General features: G+C 47.7%; 1 protein-coding gene across 7 annotated transcripts in view; it reads right to left on the minus strand.

Moving 5' to 3' along the window:
- The window catches only part of lrsam1 (leucine rich repeat and sterile alpha motif containing 1), a 140,830-nt gene that overhangs the window by 12,422 nt on the left and 108,863 nt on the right, over window positions 1-19,545 (minus strand). For 5 of the 7 annotated variants that reach the window (XM_072488178.1, XM_072488177.1, XM_072488184.1 and 2 more), the window contains 9 exons: window positions 18,897-18,941; window positions 16,875-16,945; window positions 14,032-14,131; window positions 12,135-12,222; window positions 8,122-8,196; window positions 4,390-4,470; window positions 3,365-3,460; window positions 831-929; window positions 214-345 (listed from right to left, as the gene is read on the minus strand). In XM_072488178.1, the coding sequence (XP_072344279.1) occupies window positions 214-345; window positions 831-929; window positions 3,365-3,460; window positions 4,390-4,470; window positions 8,122-8,196; window positions 12,135-12,222; window positions 14,032-14,131; window positions 16,875-16,945; window positions 18,897-18,941 (787 nt within the window). The remainder of the gene's footprint in view (window positions 1-213; window positions 346-830; window positions 930-3,364; window positions 3,461-4,389; window positions 4,471-8,121; window positions 8,197-12,134; window positions 12,223-14,031; window positions 14,132-16,874; window positions 16,946-18,896; window positions 18,942-19,545) is intronic. The other 2 variants (XM_072488180.1, XM_072488181.1) reach the window with 2 other exon arrangements.

Raw genomic sequence — 19,545 nt, forward strand, 5'->3', positions numbered from 1 at the left:
ACCTCAGCCTGAGCTCCTCCTTAGGACTGGGTGGGGGGGGGGGGGGGGGGAATCTTCACTAGATCATTAGTCAATGAGGTTAATGGGGGGGGGGGGGTTAGTTCCATGCCATTCACACAAATTTAGCACATTATGTAGAATGAGGCAAACCTCACACACCGATTCCCCAAACCACGGGTGATGCCCCCTTATTTAAAGGCACACTCCCTTTACCTGTTGGAGATCCTCGACAGTCATGTAACGCAGCATCTTCAGGGTGACCCGATAGTGGGCAAAAATGGGCAGGTACTGATCTGCTGAGAGCTCAGCCAACAGATCCACCAGGGCCTTCTCCACACCTTCTTCCTGCACAGGACAAAAGAAGTTCAAGAGATGAGTGGTTTGACTGCAATATTGTACAGGGCCAGGCAGAGGGAACAGTAAACAGGCACAAAGTGTGAGGGTGGGCAGTGGACAGGCAGCAAACGGAGAACTGCTTCCAAGAATTGCTGGAGACAGGAGTAGATATTGGCTGTCATCTGCTTTCCAAGTCCCAGCCGAACATTTCCAGACTTGATGCAAACGCACTGCAAAAGTTAGTATGTTAGCATCAGTTGGTGTCAGAATATGGGCAGCTTTCTGTTGAACAATCTACAGTTCAGTTATATTCTTACATGACGACCCAAACTGCTTTTTAAAACGTGAATAGGGAATAGGAACAAAATTTTTATCTGGGTGATCGGGTAACAGATGTAACAGGTTGGCTTAATACAGTAAAATCATTCAGAGAAAGTTCTTCATTCAGATTAGCGTTTGTTAGAGAAAGAAATGGATGTGCTTCAACAACATACCCTCGCTCGGAGAGACAAAGGTTTCTGATCCATCAAACGCTGATACTGAATCAACCAGTAATTCTCCTGATTGGTCTCGTGTTTCATTTCCAGTTCCGTCTGAAGAAAACAAAACATAACTCACCGACCGATTGGGTACAACAGCCACCCTAAGTCCAGAACATCCTGAACTCCCTGGGAGATTCACTCCAAAACCCCAAACATCCCAACCCTCTGCCCGCCACCCCACCCCAGAGAACCCACTCCAAACCCAAAACATCCCAAACTCCCCCAGGAGAATCCACCCCAAACCCAAAACATCCCAAACTCCCCCAGGAGAATCCACTCCAAACCCAAAGCATCCCAAACTCCCCCGGGTGAATCCACCCCAAACCCAAAACATCCCAAACTCCCCCGGGAGAATCCACCCCAAACCCAAAACATCCCAAACTCCCCCGGGAGAATCCACCCCAAACCCAAAACATCCCAAACTCCCCCAGGAGAATCCACCCCACATCCCAAACTCCCCCGGGAGAATCCACCCCAAACCCAAACCATCCCAAACTCCCCCAGGAGAATCCACCCCAAACCCAAAACATCCCAAACTCCCCCAGGAGAATCCACCCCAAACCCAAAACATCCCAAACTCCCCCAGGAGAATCCACTCCAAAACCCCAAACTCCCCCGGGAGAATCCACTCCAAACCCAAAACATCCAAAACTCCCCCAGGAGAATCCGTTCCAAACCCAAACCATCCCAAACTCCCCCGGGAGAATCCACTCCAAACCCAAACCATCCCAAACTCCCCCGGGAGAATCCACCCCAAACCCAAAACATCCCAAACTCCCCCAGGAGAATCCACTCCAATACCCCAAACATCCCAAACTCCCATGGGAGAATCTACCCCAACCCAAAACCTCCCAAACTCCCCTGGGAGAATCCACCCCAAACCCCAAACCTCCCAAACTCCCCCAGGGGAATCCACCCCAAACCCAAAACATCCCAAATTCCCCCGGGAGAATCCACCCCAAACCCAAAACATCCCAAACTCCCCCGGGAGAATCCACCCCAAACCCAAAACATCCCAAACTCCCCCGGGAGAATCCACTCCAATACCAAAACATCCCAAACTCCCCCGGGAGAATCCACTCCAATACCCCAAACATCCCAAATTCCCCTGGGAGAATCCACCCCAAACCCAGAACATCCCAAACTCCCCCGGGAGAATCCACCCTACACCCAAAACATCCCAAACTCCCCTGGGAGAATCCACCCCAAATCCAGAACATTACAACACCGCCTCCCCCCCCACCCACACAAAGAGACTCCACGCCAAACATCCTCTCTCCGCCCCCCCGCCCCCAGAATCCACCTCCAGCCCAAAACATACCAAACCACCCCCCGCCACTTGCCGGGAGAATGCATCCCAAACCTAAACCCTTCCATGTATATGCAAACATCAAAAGGGATGGTATCTTTTACAGTGAATACGTCTCCTCACATAATCACTCTAAACGACAGCACTGCACATATTCCATATCTGCTGTGTCAGTCGAGCCGTGAGCAGATTGTCCCATTCAGTTGGAGGGCAATGGTCAGTCAGTCTGTCCCCAAAAAGCCGCACGGTTAGATCACTTGTTCCACACCCTCTGTAAGATTACCAACAGGGTGAGCTTGGAATAACTACTTTAATAACATGTGCCACAGATTTCCTTAACCACACAGCTTGAATAGACTGTGGGGCCTGGGACACGTGTCACTGAGGTACTGTCGATGGGCGTAGAGGGTCGCCTTCCGTTATGCGAGCTTTTCCTCACTGGTGCAGTTTCAATGAGGCGTGAATGTTTTGCACTGTGCCAAATATATGAAATAGTATAACTAATATCACCCATATGCTCTTGGACGTTCTGTAAACACTTGCACCTCCTCTACACCCACCTTGTGTTTCTTGATGGTCCCATTACCAAACCCAGAAAGTTTTGCACCATCTCTCCTGCTTTCCAATCTCTCACAGACCTTCCCGCCTCTCTTATCCCCTTTTGCCTCACACCTGGTTTTACTTCAGACCGGTTCACCACTCATTAATCTTTCAGTTATTGATTTGAAACCTTGAACTCTGTCTCTTCTCTCCAAACATTGCTGGAGCTGCTGGATAGTTTCAGACTTTCCTCTTTTTGTTTTGGATTTCTGCCTTTTGTTTGCATGCAATGACAGGAGGGTCGGAGTGGACCGTTCAGTCCCCTGTTCTTGCTCATTGCTGTTTAGTTCCTGAACTCCATTCACTCATTTTAGTTCCATTACTACCGTTAGCTCACAAAAAAAAATCTATAGATCTCTGCTAGAAAATTAATTAAATTGGCGATGGCTTTGACTCCAGGGTGAAGTGTTGGTGATTATAGATTAGTTATTATTGAGGGCACTTGGAGAATCCAAGAGTAGCAATATCAATGTGCCAAATGTGCACAGTGGCAATGCTACAGGCAGTGCCCCCAATCCCCCTGTTCAAATCTTATCCCGGTGAGTCACACCAGGCAGGAGCCCCCTCGCTCACGTACCAAAAGATCCTGAAGCTCCTTCTCTCGCTGCTTCTTTTCTTTCAGGAGCTGCTGCAGGAGATCACTCAGTGTTTGTCGCTCTTGCATCAGTAGTCCCTGACAGGTGACAAAAGAACTCATGAGAAGCGGAAGAGGACAGACTAAGGATTGGTGCGACAGGACAGGACGTAGCCGAGGAAAGGTTGCCACGCTAGCAATGGCACCTGATGCACGAGAGAAAAGTCTTGAGAACAATTGGCCGCGAAGGTGGAGCGGATGCCGAGAATGGCTCAAGGAAACGTGGAGTGAGGGAGGATTCAGATACCCATCAAATCAGAGGGAAGGGAAAGAGCAGAGGCAGCTCCAAGCTGTGGTGAAAGGAGAGAGTCAGAGGCAGACTGGCACTTTCCAAGGCGGGCAGAGAAAAGTGAAGGCTACTCCCCAGGTGTGGGTTAAATACACTCCTTAATCAGAGAACAGAACAAGGAATCTATAACCTGAAAAAACACAGTCTGAGCGGAGAGGAAGGCAGGAATTAAGGCTCGTTAAAAAAAATATATACAGAACTCCACTGTGAATTCCATAGCTGGGAGACTGACAGGCAGGGGCAATGGGCAGAGGAGAGATGGGGGCACCATGGGCGGAGGAGAGACGGGGGCACCACGGGCGGAGGAGAGACGGGGGCACCATGGGCAGAGGAGAGAGGGGCACAATGTGATGGTTGGGACAGAAAGGACAGTTGTGTGGACAGAGTGAAAAATATTGACTGATGGGAGGATGAGAGTGGGGGAATCATGGGATGAGGAAATGATTACGGTTCAATCATTGTGGTGGAATAGAAAGTGCAGGATGAAGCCGCTAACCAGCTGGAAAGGAGATTAAACCCTGTAGTGAATCTGTGCCCAGACACTTAGACTGATAACAGCACTAACACAGCCCCCAAGCTGCTACACACACGATTCAACCCCATTCACACACCGCTGCTTTCAATTGTATCCCAGTGTTACTGGCATTGTACACTTGTATCAGAAAGACTTCCACCATACCTGGAGATTCTCTGTGTCACTCTCTCTTCTGTCTAACTCGATCTGTGTCAGCTGCATTAACTCATTCTCAATCAATTTGATCTGAATGGTTCAAAACATAAGATACAATGTGTTGATTAGAATGTGTTGATTAGATCGATGTAGGTGGGGATGAGGTCTGTTTGCAACCCAGCTGCAAAATGCTGCAGAGTCAAAACAGTGACAAAAATAATCTCTGCAAATGTTTGATGGGATGGAGGATGAGGCGGTTGCTGAGATGGGGCAGGTGAAAGATGTCTGACTGCAGGAGGGACCCTTTTACTCGAAAGGCGGATCACGTGAATCAGTTTAACTTTGAAAGTTAGGGTGAGTATTGCATCAATCCAGAATCAGGGCCAGACAGCTCAACTCCAGATTAACGCCACAGCTTTCACGTTGGGGATGTTAAACATGCAGAACAGTCAACTGAACCTCTATTCTCCCTCTGTCTCTGGCTTCCTTGCTCAACGTCATTATCGCCTCCAAACCAGATTATTCCAATACACCCTGGCTGGCCTCACAGCCTCCACTCTCCATAAACTTCAGCCCATTCCAAACTCTGCTGTCTGCAGAACCTGCGCAAAATCGCTGTGACCCACCACCCCTGCTCTGGCTGACTGACAATAATTCCAAATCGCCCCCCCCTCAAAAAATTCTCATCTTGTGCGTTTAAAACCATGCATGACCGCACCCCCTCCTTATCTCCTCCAGCTTTTTAATACCTACCAGCACCCCCTCCCCACCCCACCTCTCACCCAGCCCTTACCCTGAAAGAAAACAGCACATTTCTTTGACTCTGGTCTATTACATGTCCCCTCCACTGCCCCACCAGGTTCCATGTTCAGAGATATTCTCCCGAAACTCTCATCCGAATTCTATGACAACTCTTGAAAACGCACCTTTGGTCACTCCCTCCTGACATTTATTTCTTTAGTCTGCTGTTCATTTCCCCCTCATGCCTCTATGAAGCAGTTTGCAACGTTCAAAGTTAACAGTGCTTCATATAATAGTCAGAGTTTTTAAGTAAGAATGAGGCCCTTTTGGCCCATCAAGCAAATATCTCCTCTCACCCCATTTTCCAGCATTTGGTCTGTAGCGTTGATTTGGCCTTTCAGGTGCTGGTCTAAATACTTCTTAAATGTTGTGAGAGTCCCAGCCTGTACCACCCCTTCAGGCAGCGAGTTCCAGATTCCCACTACCCTCTCGGTGAAAATGCTTTCCCCACATCCCCTCTAAATCTCCTACCCCTTACCTTCAACCCATGACCTCTGGTTATTGACCCCTTCACTAAAGGGGAAAAGTTACTTCCCATCCACCTGGTCTATGCCCTCAATCTTATACACATAAAAGAGGTTCTCCCCCCCCCCCCACCCCCCCTCGGCCTGCTCTGCTTCAGGGAAAACAACCCCAGCCTAACCAGCCTCTCTTCATAGTTGAAATGCTCCAGTCCAGGCAACATTCTGGTGAATCTCCTTTGCACTCTCCTAGTGCAATCACGTCCTTCCTATAGTGTGATGACCAGAACTGCACATAGTACACTAGCTGTGGCTTAACCAATATTTTACACAGCTCCAATCATGACCTCCCAACTCTTATATGCTCTGCTTCGGTAAATAAAAGCAAATATCCCATAAGCCACCTTATCTATCTGTCCTTCTGTCTTCAGGAATCTATGTACATGCAACCCAAGGTCCCTCTGGTCCTCGTACTTCCTAGGATTCTACCATTCATTGTATATTCTCTTGCTTGTTAGTCTTCTCAAATGCATAAATATGAGCCTCAGATAATTTTATTAAATAGAAGCAACAAACTAATATATAGAAAGTAACTTTCTGAACCTTCCTACTAACCAGGTTGATCCCACCGCACCTGTGGGAGACTATCTCAACCGAGAATAGCATTAAACTATCCTATAAACCGTAGTTGATGCTGTTTATACAAATAGCTGGAAACACCATTTTACTAAGGCCATTTGTAACTCTATTTATCAAGCAACTCATTTTCAGCACCCTCTGTCCGTCGGTTTCTCATGAAGACAGAGCGAGGTTCGGTTTAGCTCGGTGGGTAGCATTCCTACCCAATAATCAGAAGGTCGTGGGTTCAAGCCCTGCTCCAGAGACTCGACCGCGTTTGCTAGGCTGGCACTCCAGCTCTGGTACAGTACTGAGGGAGTCCTGCACTGTCAGATGAGGTGCTGCCTTCCCGAGTTAAACTGAGGCACTGTTGCCCTCTTCAGGCGGGCGATTTACTGACTCCAAAACACTAGGCAGGAGAACACTGCGGAAACTCCAGTGTGCCCTGTATGAACATTCAATATCGTACAAATATTCAACAACGGACTCTCTTCCTAGAGAGCAGTGGAGACAGGGTCACTGAATATTTTTAAGGCAGAGGTAGATGGATCCTTGACTGACGAGGGAATAAAAGGGCTCTTTAGGGGTTAGGTAGGATATTGATGTTGAGGCCACAATCAGCACAATCAGATCAGCCACAATCTCATCGAATGGTAGAGCAAGTTCAAGGGGCTGAATGGCCTACTCCTGCTCTTAATTCGTACGTTCACCACATTGGAAAATTGCACTTCATAGATCCTGCGACATTATTGAAAGAACTGAGAATTCTGACAGATTTGTCCTGTCTTGACATTCCTTTCCCCAGCATCGTTGTGCTGAGTGCAAAATCCACCTACGTAACAATAGCGATCGCACTTCCACACTTTGGGTGACTGGAGGAAACACTCTATAAATACACAAGACTGTACCTGCAAATCCCCACTGTTCGTTCTAATCAGTGCAGGGAATACAGACAGAACGCCACTTTAATTAGAATTCATGTTTGCGACGACAAAACCTTTGAGAGAACAAACCCGACACAAAATGTCTGCCTTCAATAGTGTCTGTCAAACAGCAACCACTTTTTCTTAATATGACATGTTCGAATGGTAAAACACACGAATTACAGATTAAACTCTCAGTCTAAATACCTGGATTACTCTGACATGTCAGGCAGAGTCTCAGATCTGACCAGCTATTTGTCCATTGCGGAATCTGGTGATCTCTTTTTCCTGTAAATTGGAGGTTAATTGCATATTCATAGCATGGCCCTGTTCTTTTGTGTAAACGGGAGTGGGCAATCAAAATCCACCTAGCAACAATGAGTTCAAGTCTGGACACTCCAGGACAAAACCATTGTTTGAGGGGCTGAGCGGAGCTGAGAGAGAGAAAAGAATCCTGTTTGAACAGGTGGGGGGCAAAGGATTTGGAAAGCTCTGGGAGAGGTCACAAAAGCTGCCAGAGACCGGCTTTCAAAAAGGGGTCGGAGAGTAGCTCCTTCGAGAGTAGAAGGAGCTACTCTAGTAACAGGAATATATTCTGTAAATGCACGTATAATTGTCGCCTACCTGCCTACGTGGAGCTGAGAGCTGTATGTTTGTTTTACTTGCTGTTTAATGGGAAATAGTGTGTTAGGGTTGAAAGAAACATGTAAGCTGTTCTTGTTAGGTTGGAAGTTAAAAATTTAAATATTGTTTGAATAAAGTTTTGTTTGTAAAAATAACCAAGCCTTATTTCTTATGCAATTACTCCTGGAACGTATCCTTCCCAACCAACATACAGACAGGAAAACAGCAGGAGCTACTTTCCAGGTAACTGCGTAGTTCCAGCACCTCTTGCCACTTCCCAAGCCCCAGTGTGTACCTGTCGGGACGGTGCTTACCTGGTCTCTAATGCGTGTATGCTTGCTGTCCTTCTTCATCTGAAGCGCCTCAAATGCCACCTTCTGCATTGCTGCCTGAAACCACCGAATGACATCAAAATTACAGCACAGTAACAGGCCATTCGGCACTGCAGTCCCATGCCAGTGTTTATGGCATTAAGGGTAAAGTAGTAGCAGGGATAGAGGATTGGTTAATCAATAGAAAGCAAAGAGTGGGGATTAATGGGTGTTTCTCTGGTTGGCAATCAGTAGCTAGTGGTGTCCCTCAGGGATCAGTGTTGGGCCCACAACTGTTCACAATTTACATAGATGATTTGGAGTTGGGGACCAAATGCAATGTGTCCAAGTTTACAGACGACACTAAGATGAGTGGTAAAGCAAAAGGTGCAGAGGATACTGGAAGTCTGCAGAGGGATTTGGATAGGCTAAGTGAATGGGCTAGGGTCTGGCAGATGGAATACAATGTTGACAAATGTGAGGTTATCCATTTTGGTAGGAATAACAGCAAAAGGGATTATTATTTAAATGATAAAATATTAAAACATGCTGCTGTGCCGAGAGATCTGGGTTTGCTAGTGCATGAGTCGCAAAAAGTTGGTTTACAGGTGCAACAGATGACTAAGAAGGCAAATGGAGTTTTGTCCTTTTTGCTAGAGGGATGGAGTTTAAGACGAGGGAGGTTATGCTGCAATTGTATAAGGTGTTAGTGAGGCCACACCTGGAGTATTGTGTTCAGTTTTGGTCTCCTTACCTGAGAAAGGACGTACTGGCACTGGAGGGTGTGCAGAGGAGATTCACTAGGTTAATCCCAGAGCTGAAGGGGTTGGATTACGAGGCGAGGTTGAGTAAACTGGGACTGTACTCGTTGGAATTTAGAAGGATGTGGGGGGGGGGGATCTTATAGAAACATAGAAAATTATGAAGGGAATAGATAGGATAGATGCGGGCAGGTTGTTTGCACTGGTGGGTGAAAGCAGAACTAGGGGGCATAGCCTCAAAATAAGGGGAAGTAGATTTAGTATTGAGCTTAGGAGGAACCTCTTCACCCAAAGGGTTGTGAATCTATGGAATTCCTTGCCCAGTGAAGCAGTTGAGGGTCCTTCATTAAATGTTTTTCAGATAAAGATAGATAGTTTTTTGAAGAATAAAGGGATTAAAGGTTATGGTGTTCGGGCCGGAAAGTGGAGCCGAGTCCACAAAAGATCAGCCATGATCTCATTGAATGGCGGAGCAGGCTCAAGGGGCCAGATGGCCTACTCCTGCTCCTAGTTCTTATGGTCCACAGCAGCCTCTGCCCATCCCACGGTCCCATGCCTGTGTTTATGGTCCACAGCAGCCTCTATCTATCCCACTTCATCTCACTCTACCAGGATATTCCTTTCCCCCTTATCTAACCTTCCCTTCAATGTATCACATCAGCCACTTCGCGTATCAGCGAGTTCCACATTCTCATCCCACTCTGGCTGGAGAAGATTCTGCTGGATAATCAGGAGAAATTCTATCTCAGCCCAGACCGGATAAACCACCAGATTTCGATGCAGAATGGTTGAATAGGAGGAGTGACGTCTCGTTTCATTTAAGTAAACCCTGTTAAGTTGCATCAGTGATGACCTTTGACTCAGAGCTGCAATTTCTTATCGTGGTCAATTCTCCTCCTCTCCATCCCATCCTCTGCTGCCTAGCTCAGGATTCCAACTAACCAATTCCATAAATAATTACAGCAATGAAATGGGTCAAGCAGAGCAAGACAACTCAGAGCACTGGATGCTGATAGTCAGTCAACCAAGACTTTTCTCTGACTGGTCCATTTGATTTATTCCATCTTGCTGGGCAGAAAGTCCACGGCCAACAATGAGGATTGAACCAGATAACGGAGCCGGCAAACGAAAACAGGCTGACAAAAGCGGTGAGAGACCTGTTTGAGGAGGTATGGGGGGTTCGGGCCTCATGGAGGCATGTGAGAGAGAGCGAGAGAGCGTGCGCGAGAGAGAGAGACGGACCATTAGTGAGAGAGAGAGACAGGTCAATGTGTGTGCATGTGTGTGAGAGAAGGCAGTGAGTGTGCATGTGTGTGAGAGGGGAGGGTGAATGCGCGTGTGTGTGAAAGAGAGACACACAGAGATAGAGAGACACGGAGGCCGAGGGGGGTGGGGGGGACAGATGTGTGAGAGAGGAGAGAGGGAGTGCGTGTAGGGAGTAGTGTGTGAGAGAGGGGGGAAGCGAATGTGTGTGTGTGTGTGTGTGTGTGTGTGTGTGTGTGAGGGGCGGGAGCGCGAATGTGTGCGAGGGGGGCGAGTGTGCATGTGTGAGAGTGAGGGGGTGAGTGTGCATGTGCGCGAGAGGGGGATTATGAGTGTGTGTGTGTGTGTGTATATGAGAGAGAGAGAGAGAGAGAGAGAGAGGGGAGGATGAATGTGAGTGAGTCAACGTGTATGAAAGAGGCAAGGGTGTGTGGTGGTGGTGGGGGGAGTTTGTGTGAGAGAGGAAGGTGAGTGTGTGCTTGCATATGAGAGAGAGGAGGGTGCGTGTGTGAGGGAGGGAGGGAGAGTGTGTGTGTGAGGGGGAGTGAGAGAGAGAGGTGGGGGGGTGGAAGTATGTGTGCGTGAGAGATGGTGGAGGGGTGTGCGTGAGAGTGGGTTGAGTGAACATGAGAGAGGGAGGGCGAGTATGTATGAGGGAAGGGGTTGTGTGTGTGTGGGAGAGAGTGGGGGTGAGTGCGCGTATGTGAGAAAGGGGGGAGTGAATGTGTGTGAGGGAGGGGGGTAAGTGTATGAGAGAGGGGGGGTGAGTGTGTGTGGGGGTGAGTGCATGTGCGAGAGGAGCTGTGAGTATGTGTGTGTGAGAGAGAGGTGAAGGTGTGTATGTGCATGTGAGAGCGGGGCTGAGTGTGTTTCTAAGTTTCTGTGTTTGCACCTATTTCATGGCAAAAAAGGGGCGTTAACATTATGAGAATGCTTGCGTTCGACTGGTATTTCTCTTGATTTTTTTGCTTTCAGGTGGCAGCTGTTCAATATTCTGCCATTCACACCTCAAAGACAAAGAAAAGTACAGCACAGGAACCGGCCCTTGGCCCTCCAAGCCTGCACTGACCATGCTGCCCATCTATTCTAAAACCCTTTATACTTCCGGGGTCCATATCCCTCTATTCCCATCCTATTCATGTATCTGTCAAGACGCCCCTTAAATGTCACCACCATACCTCCTTCCACCACCTTCTCCGGCAGCGAGTTCCAGGCACCCACTACCCTCTGTGTAAAAATCTTCCCTCGCACATCCCCTCTAAATTTTGCCCCTCGCACCTTAAACCTATGCCCCCTAGTAATTGACTCTTCCACCCTGGGAAAAAGCTTCTGACTATCCATCCTGTCCATTCCTCTCATAATTTTGTAGTCTTCTATCAGGTCGCCCCTCAACCTCCGTCATTCCAGTGAGAACAAACCAAGATTATCCAACCTCTCCCCATATCTAATGCTGTCCATACCAGGCAATATCCTAGTAAACCTCTTCTGCAACCTCTCCAAAACCTCCACATTTTTCTGGTAGTGTGGTGACCAGAATTGAACACTATATTCCAAGTGTGGCCTAACTAAGGTTCTATACAGCTGCAGCATGATTTGCCAATTGTTATGCTCAATGCCCCAATGTCTTTAATTTTCTTATTTATATCATCACTCCCTTTGGCCTTACATCATCAATCCTTTTGTTAATTAATCGCTCCTGTCTTCCACCCAATAATAGACTCCCCCCCCACCCCCCCACTTTCCCTTGAACCAATGACATTTCTAACTTCTCCCAGTTCTGATGAAAGGCTGTTGACATGAAACGTTAACTCTATTGCTCTCTCTACAGATGCTGCCTGACCTGCTGAGTATTTCCAGCAACGTCAGGTTTTATTATCTGGGAAATACAGATTTATCTTCAACACCCGGCTCGCACCCTCAACCCCGTTCAACACAATCAGCACTGGGAGTGGCGACAGCTCAGCTGCACACACAACACCGACGGACACTCACCTCCGAGAGAATCTGCCCGACGGTCTTGTTCTGGTCCAGTTGCTGCCAGGCCTGGATCTGCTGAAGTTTACCATCCATTTCAGCCATGCTGAAAAACAGAAGCAGAGCTCAGGGTGACAGGAATTTATTGCAAGATATTAATGCTCACAGCCCAATTCACAGCGCTAATTCTTCTAATGCCACCTTCCAGTGCTGCCCTGTCACAGCCTGGTGAACCCAAACGGTTGGGTTGACTAGTAGGTCAGTGCTGTAAGCTCTCTGAACGCAGCTACGGAGATTCCTTGATGGGAGCAAAATATTCTCCCTCATCGCTCTTTCCACCAGAACTTTTGTTCTGGCCTAACTCACTGGCTATCTCTCCCCTTTCTGTTAAACCTGCACTGTAGAGGTGGGGACTATCTATCTACCCCTTGCTCGTCACTTCCCCGATGTTTATGGCCCACCCAGGAGTGGAAGGTTTCTCCAGGTCCCAGCATTTTGACCACCTTCCTCTTTCTTCCAATTTCTCCCCATAAATTTAGAGTACCCAATTCCTTTTTTCCATTTAAGGAGCAATTTAGCGTGGTCGATTCACCTACCCTGCACGTCTTTTTTGGATGTGGGGGTGAGACCCACGCAGACATGGGGAGAATCTATTCAACCCCTTCCTGATTTGAACCTGGTCTATGTTGGTGTTTATAAACTTCAGGTGTCCTCTGCCACTCTAATTCCGTCCTGCCTCATGTATCCCTACTCCATTACATGCATCAAGACGCCTCTTAAACATGCTTCAAGCACCTCACCTGATCACGAGTTCCATATTCACACCACTGCTTATGTAAAGAAATTCCTCCTAAATCCTTTGTTCGATCATAGAATCCCTGCAGTGCAGAAGGCCATTCGGCCCATCGGTGAGCACCCTACCCCGATCAGTTGGTACCGATCTTACACTTATGTCCCCTTGTTCTAGATTCACTGACAAGTGGAAAGAGTTTAACAAATTCCAGCCCATAAACTTAATTTAAAAAATGAATTCATTAACGGGATGTGATCTTTGCTGGCCAGGCCGGCATTCGTTGCCCATCTCCATTTGCCCCTCGAGAAGGTGGTGGTGAGCTGCCTTCTTGAACCACTGCAGTCCCCGAGGTGTAGGTCCACCCACTGTGCTGCTTCAGTGAACTACTCTTCCAGGAGTTTTATAGACTTCTGTCAGATCTCCTCTGAGCTTTCTCTCAACTTCTGTGCTCAATTTCACCCGATGATAGGCCATTGGCTGTCATTTGTTCTTTTCACTGACACCTTTTTTTCCTCATTGTACTGAATGTCCAGATTCCGGTGATTCTCAACCCCAGACAGACGCACAGACAGACACACTACGGCAGTTCACCCCTCCCACAACACATACCAGCCTCCCACAGCCCAAAGCCACCACGTTGCAACCGCTCCTGGGGCCAGGCCATCCCTCACACATGCTCCCCACCCCAACTCTCTCCTGGGGCTGCACAACCACCCCCTTGTCCCACTACCCAACATTGAACCAGTACCCCTAATCTTGCACGTCTCCCTGGAGATCCCAGCATCTACAGGATTTGTTTTTTTCTTTTTTAATAAATTTAGAGTACCCAATTCATTTTTTCCAATTAAGGGGCAATTTAGCGTGTTCAATCCACCTACCCTGCATATCTTTGGGTTGTGGGGGCGAAACCTGCGCAAACATGGGGAGGATGTGCAAACTCCACATGGACAGTGACCCAGAGCCGGGATCGAACCTGGGACCTCGGCGCCATGAGACTGCAGTGCCACCGTGCTGCCCTATCTATGGGATTTTACTTTGATTTAGAGTTAACAGTGATGCTGCTCTTCCCGACCCCCAAAACTTCCGCAATCCCCTCACGCGATGTTGCTAGTTATCCTGTACCTGGTGCTGGCCTCGTCCACCAGCTGCCGTCGCTTCGTCTCATAGACCATCTGCAGGATCCTGTTCATCGAGCTTTCAGACAGCATCTCCTGCATTGCAGCTGCAAGACACATGGAGGGAAAAGGAGCAAGAGGACTTTATATAGAGCCCTTGATATAGTAAAACATTCCAAGACACTGCACAACAGTCTAATCAAACAAAATATGGATCAAACGCCCAAAGATATATACTGCTGCTGCTGGCAGCTACTCCTACCATGGGATCGGCTATCATGCTACGTCACACTCGTCTGTGGGTGCCATTCTCACATATCCACTGTAGCTCATCTACAACTGCTCAGTGATGTCTGTCATCCAACTATGCCCAGGCTGACCCCTCTTTCTGCTGCCCTTTGCTCTCTGGAGGAAACCTCTGTAGCTTTTCAGCTCTACTCAAATGGGCAAAATACTAACATTTCCTTTTCTGGACTTTTAGAATTTGTTTTGTTCTAGGGGCAGCACGGTGGCACAATGGTTAGCACTGCTGCCTCACGACTCCGAGGACCTGGGTTCGATCCCGGCCCCGGGTCACTGTCTGTGTAGAGTTTGCACGTTCTCCCAGTGTCTGCATGGGTCTCACCCCCACAACCTAATAATGTGCAGGTAGGTGGATTGGCCACGCTAAATTGTTCCTCAATTGGGAACAAAACGAATTGGGCAGTCTAAATTTAAAAAAATAAATTGTTTTGTTCTTGCAAAATCAAACACTTCCTCATTGGTCTATGTATGTAATTTTTAGCATATGCCCTGGCGTCCACATTTCAAAGGCCTCTATTTTCTTCCCCAGATCGTTATTTGTTGTCCAGGTCTCGGAGGCTGTCAGGGGAGTGGATAGAATGTAACATCTTTTGAGTATTTTTCTTGTCCAAAGTTTGTATTTTCTTCTTGTTAACACATCCTTCCACTTCACAAAAGTTACCTTTGGCCATCTCTATCCTAATTTGGGCATCACGTCGACTATCTTCTATTGTCCTAATCATACAAAACTTAGCGGTTTGTTCCAGTGTGATACCATCCACTTCAATCTTCACTCAAGTTTCTTCTAATGTATTCCTCCCGACTACCATTGTTTCTGCCTTTTTCATGTTCATGATTGTTCCACGTGAATTAACGGGTGAATTGTGGACAGATACACCATACACCAAAGTAGACGTAACCAAAGCAGATTCTATGGATTTCTCAACAACCCACCCAGAAAAGTCACCCGATTTTCCAATCTCTCTCATGAAGGTTTCCAACCTCCACGTTTGACAAACTTGCCTTAGAATTCTCTCCCAATCGTTGCTCCCACTCGGATGGTTTCAACAAGGATCTACCACCAGGGTTTCGATCTCACCTTCTTAGATACCGTTCCCCTGGATCTCTGTGTACGCATAAGCTTCACTTTTGAAGCACAATTTCAGATCTTCGGCCATGCCAAGCAGAATACCAAATGGTACCTTTGTCCTTATAGCCTGTAGCACGGAGTCACCAACCTTCGACTGCCCTCTCCGATCCTTAGGCTTCTCTCAAGCCCACTTCCCACAGCTCTCTCTCTTTAATTCGGAGCCTATTGTAGTCTGCTCCTTTTTCTCACCTTTATTTAACAGGATCTATTTCTGACCTCTGTCCTTGTCCATTACCTGGTATTGGTTTCTGCCTCCACTTCCTGGTTTGGGACCTCTTCCCTGACCCCTTTCCCCGTGTTCCGCTCCCTGGGACACCTCTAAAATGGCGCACCTCTTCAAATCACATGACCTGCAGTTTCACCCTGTTCTGCATTTCATCTTGTGTGCATGTGCGCAGGACGGGTTCCCAGTCCAAAAGCACGAAAATGGATGAACTGGGCACATTTGGCCATTCCCCAGCCGGCGCATGCGCAGGAGTCCCAAAGCCTGGCTGGAACTGTAGTTCCCAAGCCCAGAGTTCCTGATCTTGGCTTTGATTTAAAATTAAGGTCAGTATCTGGAGTTCATTACACCAGGCTGGTGGCACGACAATGGTGCCGCAACATCTGGTTTCTCTGCCAGGCAGCAGGATGGCTGGATCACAGAACTGAAATGTTCACAGTGCATTTTGAAAAAGAAACAAAAAAGATGAAATACTTCCTCCTCCCATTCATTTTTCCTGCACACCCAGCACCTGGCTGTCATATTCCTTCTTGACAGCTGTTCAGCAGGCACAGTGGCACGCAGTGGAGCACCAGCTCTCAACATCACCACTGTTGCTCCAATTAAAAAGCTTGCATTAATGCAGCCGCACTCTAATCTTGGAGTTAGAAGGTTGTGGGTTCAAATCCCACACCAGCCACTTGAGCACAAAATCGAGGCGGATACTACACACTGCACGACTGAGGGAGTGCTGCACTGTCGGAGGTGCTGTTAAACCGTGCATCTACAATGCATCGCAAGGGGAAGAACTCCTCTCTACTTCTTGAGATCTCATACATCCCCTCCAAGGGAGCAGACCAAGCCTTGGTTTATCATCTTATCTGGGAGATTGCATGCCTGACAGTGCAGCACTCCCTCAGCACTGCACTGGAGCGCCAGCCTCGACGTACTCAGATCGCTGGTGTGCTACTCAAATCCAACAACTGGCAACTCAGATGAGAGGAAAGTCCTTCCTTACACAAAGATACAGCAATCAGCTGGCAGCATGTGTCCTACCCGTGGCCCAGCATTGGAGAGGGCTGGACTGCGAGTGCTCACAACAGATCCACATCAAGCAAAGGGATTTTTAAAAAAATACACACACATACACATAATTCAGCAATCCTAAATAAATGGGAAATGATCAGGGTCAGAGGTTAGAGTGCAGATTACTGACCTGCCACCTCTCTCTTTCGCAGCCTCTCGTTCTCGTCCTGTGAAATTGCCATCAGCTGATCCATCCTCAGTCTGTTGGGAGATTACAGGATGAGCGTTTTACAACAATACATCAATGACTGACAGTTCCAGGTGACTAGTCAAAGGCTATTAAAATTCCATTAGCAATATTCTCTGCTTTCAAAGATTTTATCAATAGGCAAAAAAATAAAGCCTTTCTGATCATGGCCACAATAATATCAGACTTGACCCTGGGAGGAGAGATACTGTCACAGGCTGAAGCAGGCAGCTCCACATAGCTAATACAGAGTCCAACATCACTGAGCTGGATTAACGCCGCTCAGGCTCCTCACAGTATAGTGAGGTGAGAGGGATTACTGAGTGACAGTGTGAGGGAGCTGGATTAACATTAGTGAAGATACAGTCACTAACACTCGGCACTGGGGGGAAGAGGGGTTACTGAGTGACAATGTGAGGGAGCTGGATTAACATCAGTAGAGATACAGTCAGCAACGCAGGGTGCTGGGGGAAAGGGGTTACTGAGGGACAGTGTGAGGGAGCTGGATTAACATCAGCAGAGATACAGTCAGTAACACAGGGTGCTGGGGGCGAGGGGTTACTGAGGGACAGTGTGAGGGAGCTGGATTAACATCAATAGAGATACAATCAGTAACACAGGGCGCTGGGGGAAGAGGGTTGAGTGACTGTGAAGGAGCTGGATTATCAATAGAGATACAGTCAGTAACACAGGGCACTGGTGGGAGAAGGGTTACTGAGTGACAGTGTGAGGAAGCTGGATTAACATCGGTAGAGATAGTCAGTAACACAGGGTGCTGGGGGGAGAGGAATTGAGTGAAGTTCTATTTACTTTGGCCTCTCTTCAGGCTGACCTGTAGCCTGAGTCGCCTGGACAGGATCTGACCCCATCGTCAGGGGCCAAAAAGGCTACAATTAATCATATCAGTATTTGAAACCTATAACAAATGCTTTGCTTTTAAAACATAACATGCTGGAAATATAAATTTGGGCTGTGATTATAGTATAGGAGCCAGTAGGCCCACCATCTCGGTCAGTTCTTTGCTAGGGAAATCCAAAGATAATCTCACTGCCCTGCCCACGTCCCTTTGCTTCAAATATTTCTCCACTTTTCCCTCTAAGGGTCTGTATCCCACGTGGCAAATCATTCCATCCTCCAACCATCCTTGGTAGAAAGAAATTCCTCCTCATCTCGATCTTTATTCTTCAAGGATTTTAAACAGCCACCCCTTTGTCATCGACTCCTTAAAGGATACAGCACATACCCACTCGCCTTTGCAATTTTATTTAAACATTTTTTCCAATTAAGGGGCAATTTAGCGTCGCCAATCCACCTACCCTGCACTATTTTTTGGGTTGTGGGGGTGAGACCCATGCAGACACGGGAAGAATGTGCAAACTCCACAAGGACAGTGACCCGGGATCAAACTCGGGTCCTTGAGGCAGTGCTTACCACTGCGTCACCGTGCCGCCCTAACCCTTTGGAATTTTAAATGAAAATGAAAATCGCTTGTCACGAGTAGGCTTCAATGAAGTTACTGTGAAAAGCCCCTAGTCGCCACATTCCGGCGCCTGTTCGGGGAGGCTGGTACGGGAATCGAACTATGCTGCCGGCCTGCCTTGGTCTGCTTTAAAAGCCAGCGATTTAGCCCAGTGCGCTAAACCAGTCGATTACTGTACTCCAGAAGGAACGGTTTCAAATTTAGAATTTTCCCATCGCTGGGGAATGTACACTGTCTGCTCTCTATGGCTTTAATGTTCTATTTTAGATAATGGGGCCACTTTAACAGTACAAACTAACTAGACCACACCCTAATTATTGCCAGGTATTCGCTTCGCACCACCTCTTTACTTTTGAGCTCTGCGCCAGTGTTCAAAATACTGTTGCTTAGTTTTTTATGGTTTGATCCAGCTAAACTTTCAGGGAATTATATTTTTGAACCCCTAGCTTTCAGGTTACACCGTCCAAGCCCTGTTCACTCCTCACCTCTCTTTTTCCAGTGATTCGAGCTGCATTGAGTTCTGCTTTCGCCTGAAAAGAGAAGCAATTTTGTAAAAAAAACACTTTAATTACACCAGAGACATGATACTGAAAAGGAGAGTTACAAGGGCAAACGCACCCTCAGATCTCTCACAAAGTTCTCTCCTCGGCGGAGGGCAACATTCTCATTTTAAATCATTTACCGCTTTTGCTCAGCTCAGCCCACCGGTTCTAGAATGATTGGGCTAGGATCAGGGGTCAAGCCCATGGCAACCAGCGAGTGTCTGCCACGATCGGGCCTTTGTCCCCTCAGCACTGCTCTTCTAAGGCCATCCATTTATTAGACAAGCCCACTCGGAAGAGGCTCCGCATGGAAGGGATTGTCAGCTGTAGCTGTGCACTCACCTCAAACTCAGAAGCTTGTGGGTTCACATCCTAATCCAGAGAAGCCATTGGCCTGGTTGCCGATCACATTATCAAGACTGCCTATTTTGTATCTTCCATCTTAAAAACTTCATTCTTGCTTTCAAATCCCTCCTTGGCCTTACCCCTCCCCATCTCGGTAACGTCCTCCGAGCCTCAATCTCTGGGCTTTTCCAATTGTGGCCTAATGAGCATCCCCGATTCTAATCACTTAATTATTGGCGGCTGCGTT

This window comes from Scyliorhinus torazame, chromosome 22 (genome assembly GCF_047496885.1).
Source record: "Scyliorhinus torazame isolate Kashiwa2021f chromosome 22, sScyTor2.1, whole genome shotgun sequence".
Classification (NCBI taxonomy): domain Eukaryota; kingdom Metazoa; phylum Chordata; class Chondrichthyes; order Carcharhiniformes; family Scyliorhinidae; genus Scyliorhinus; species Scyliorhinus torazame.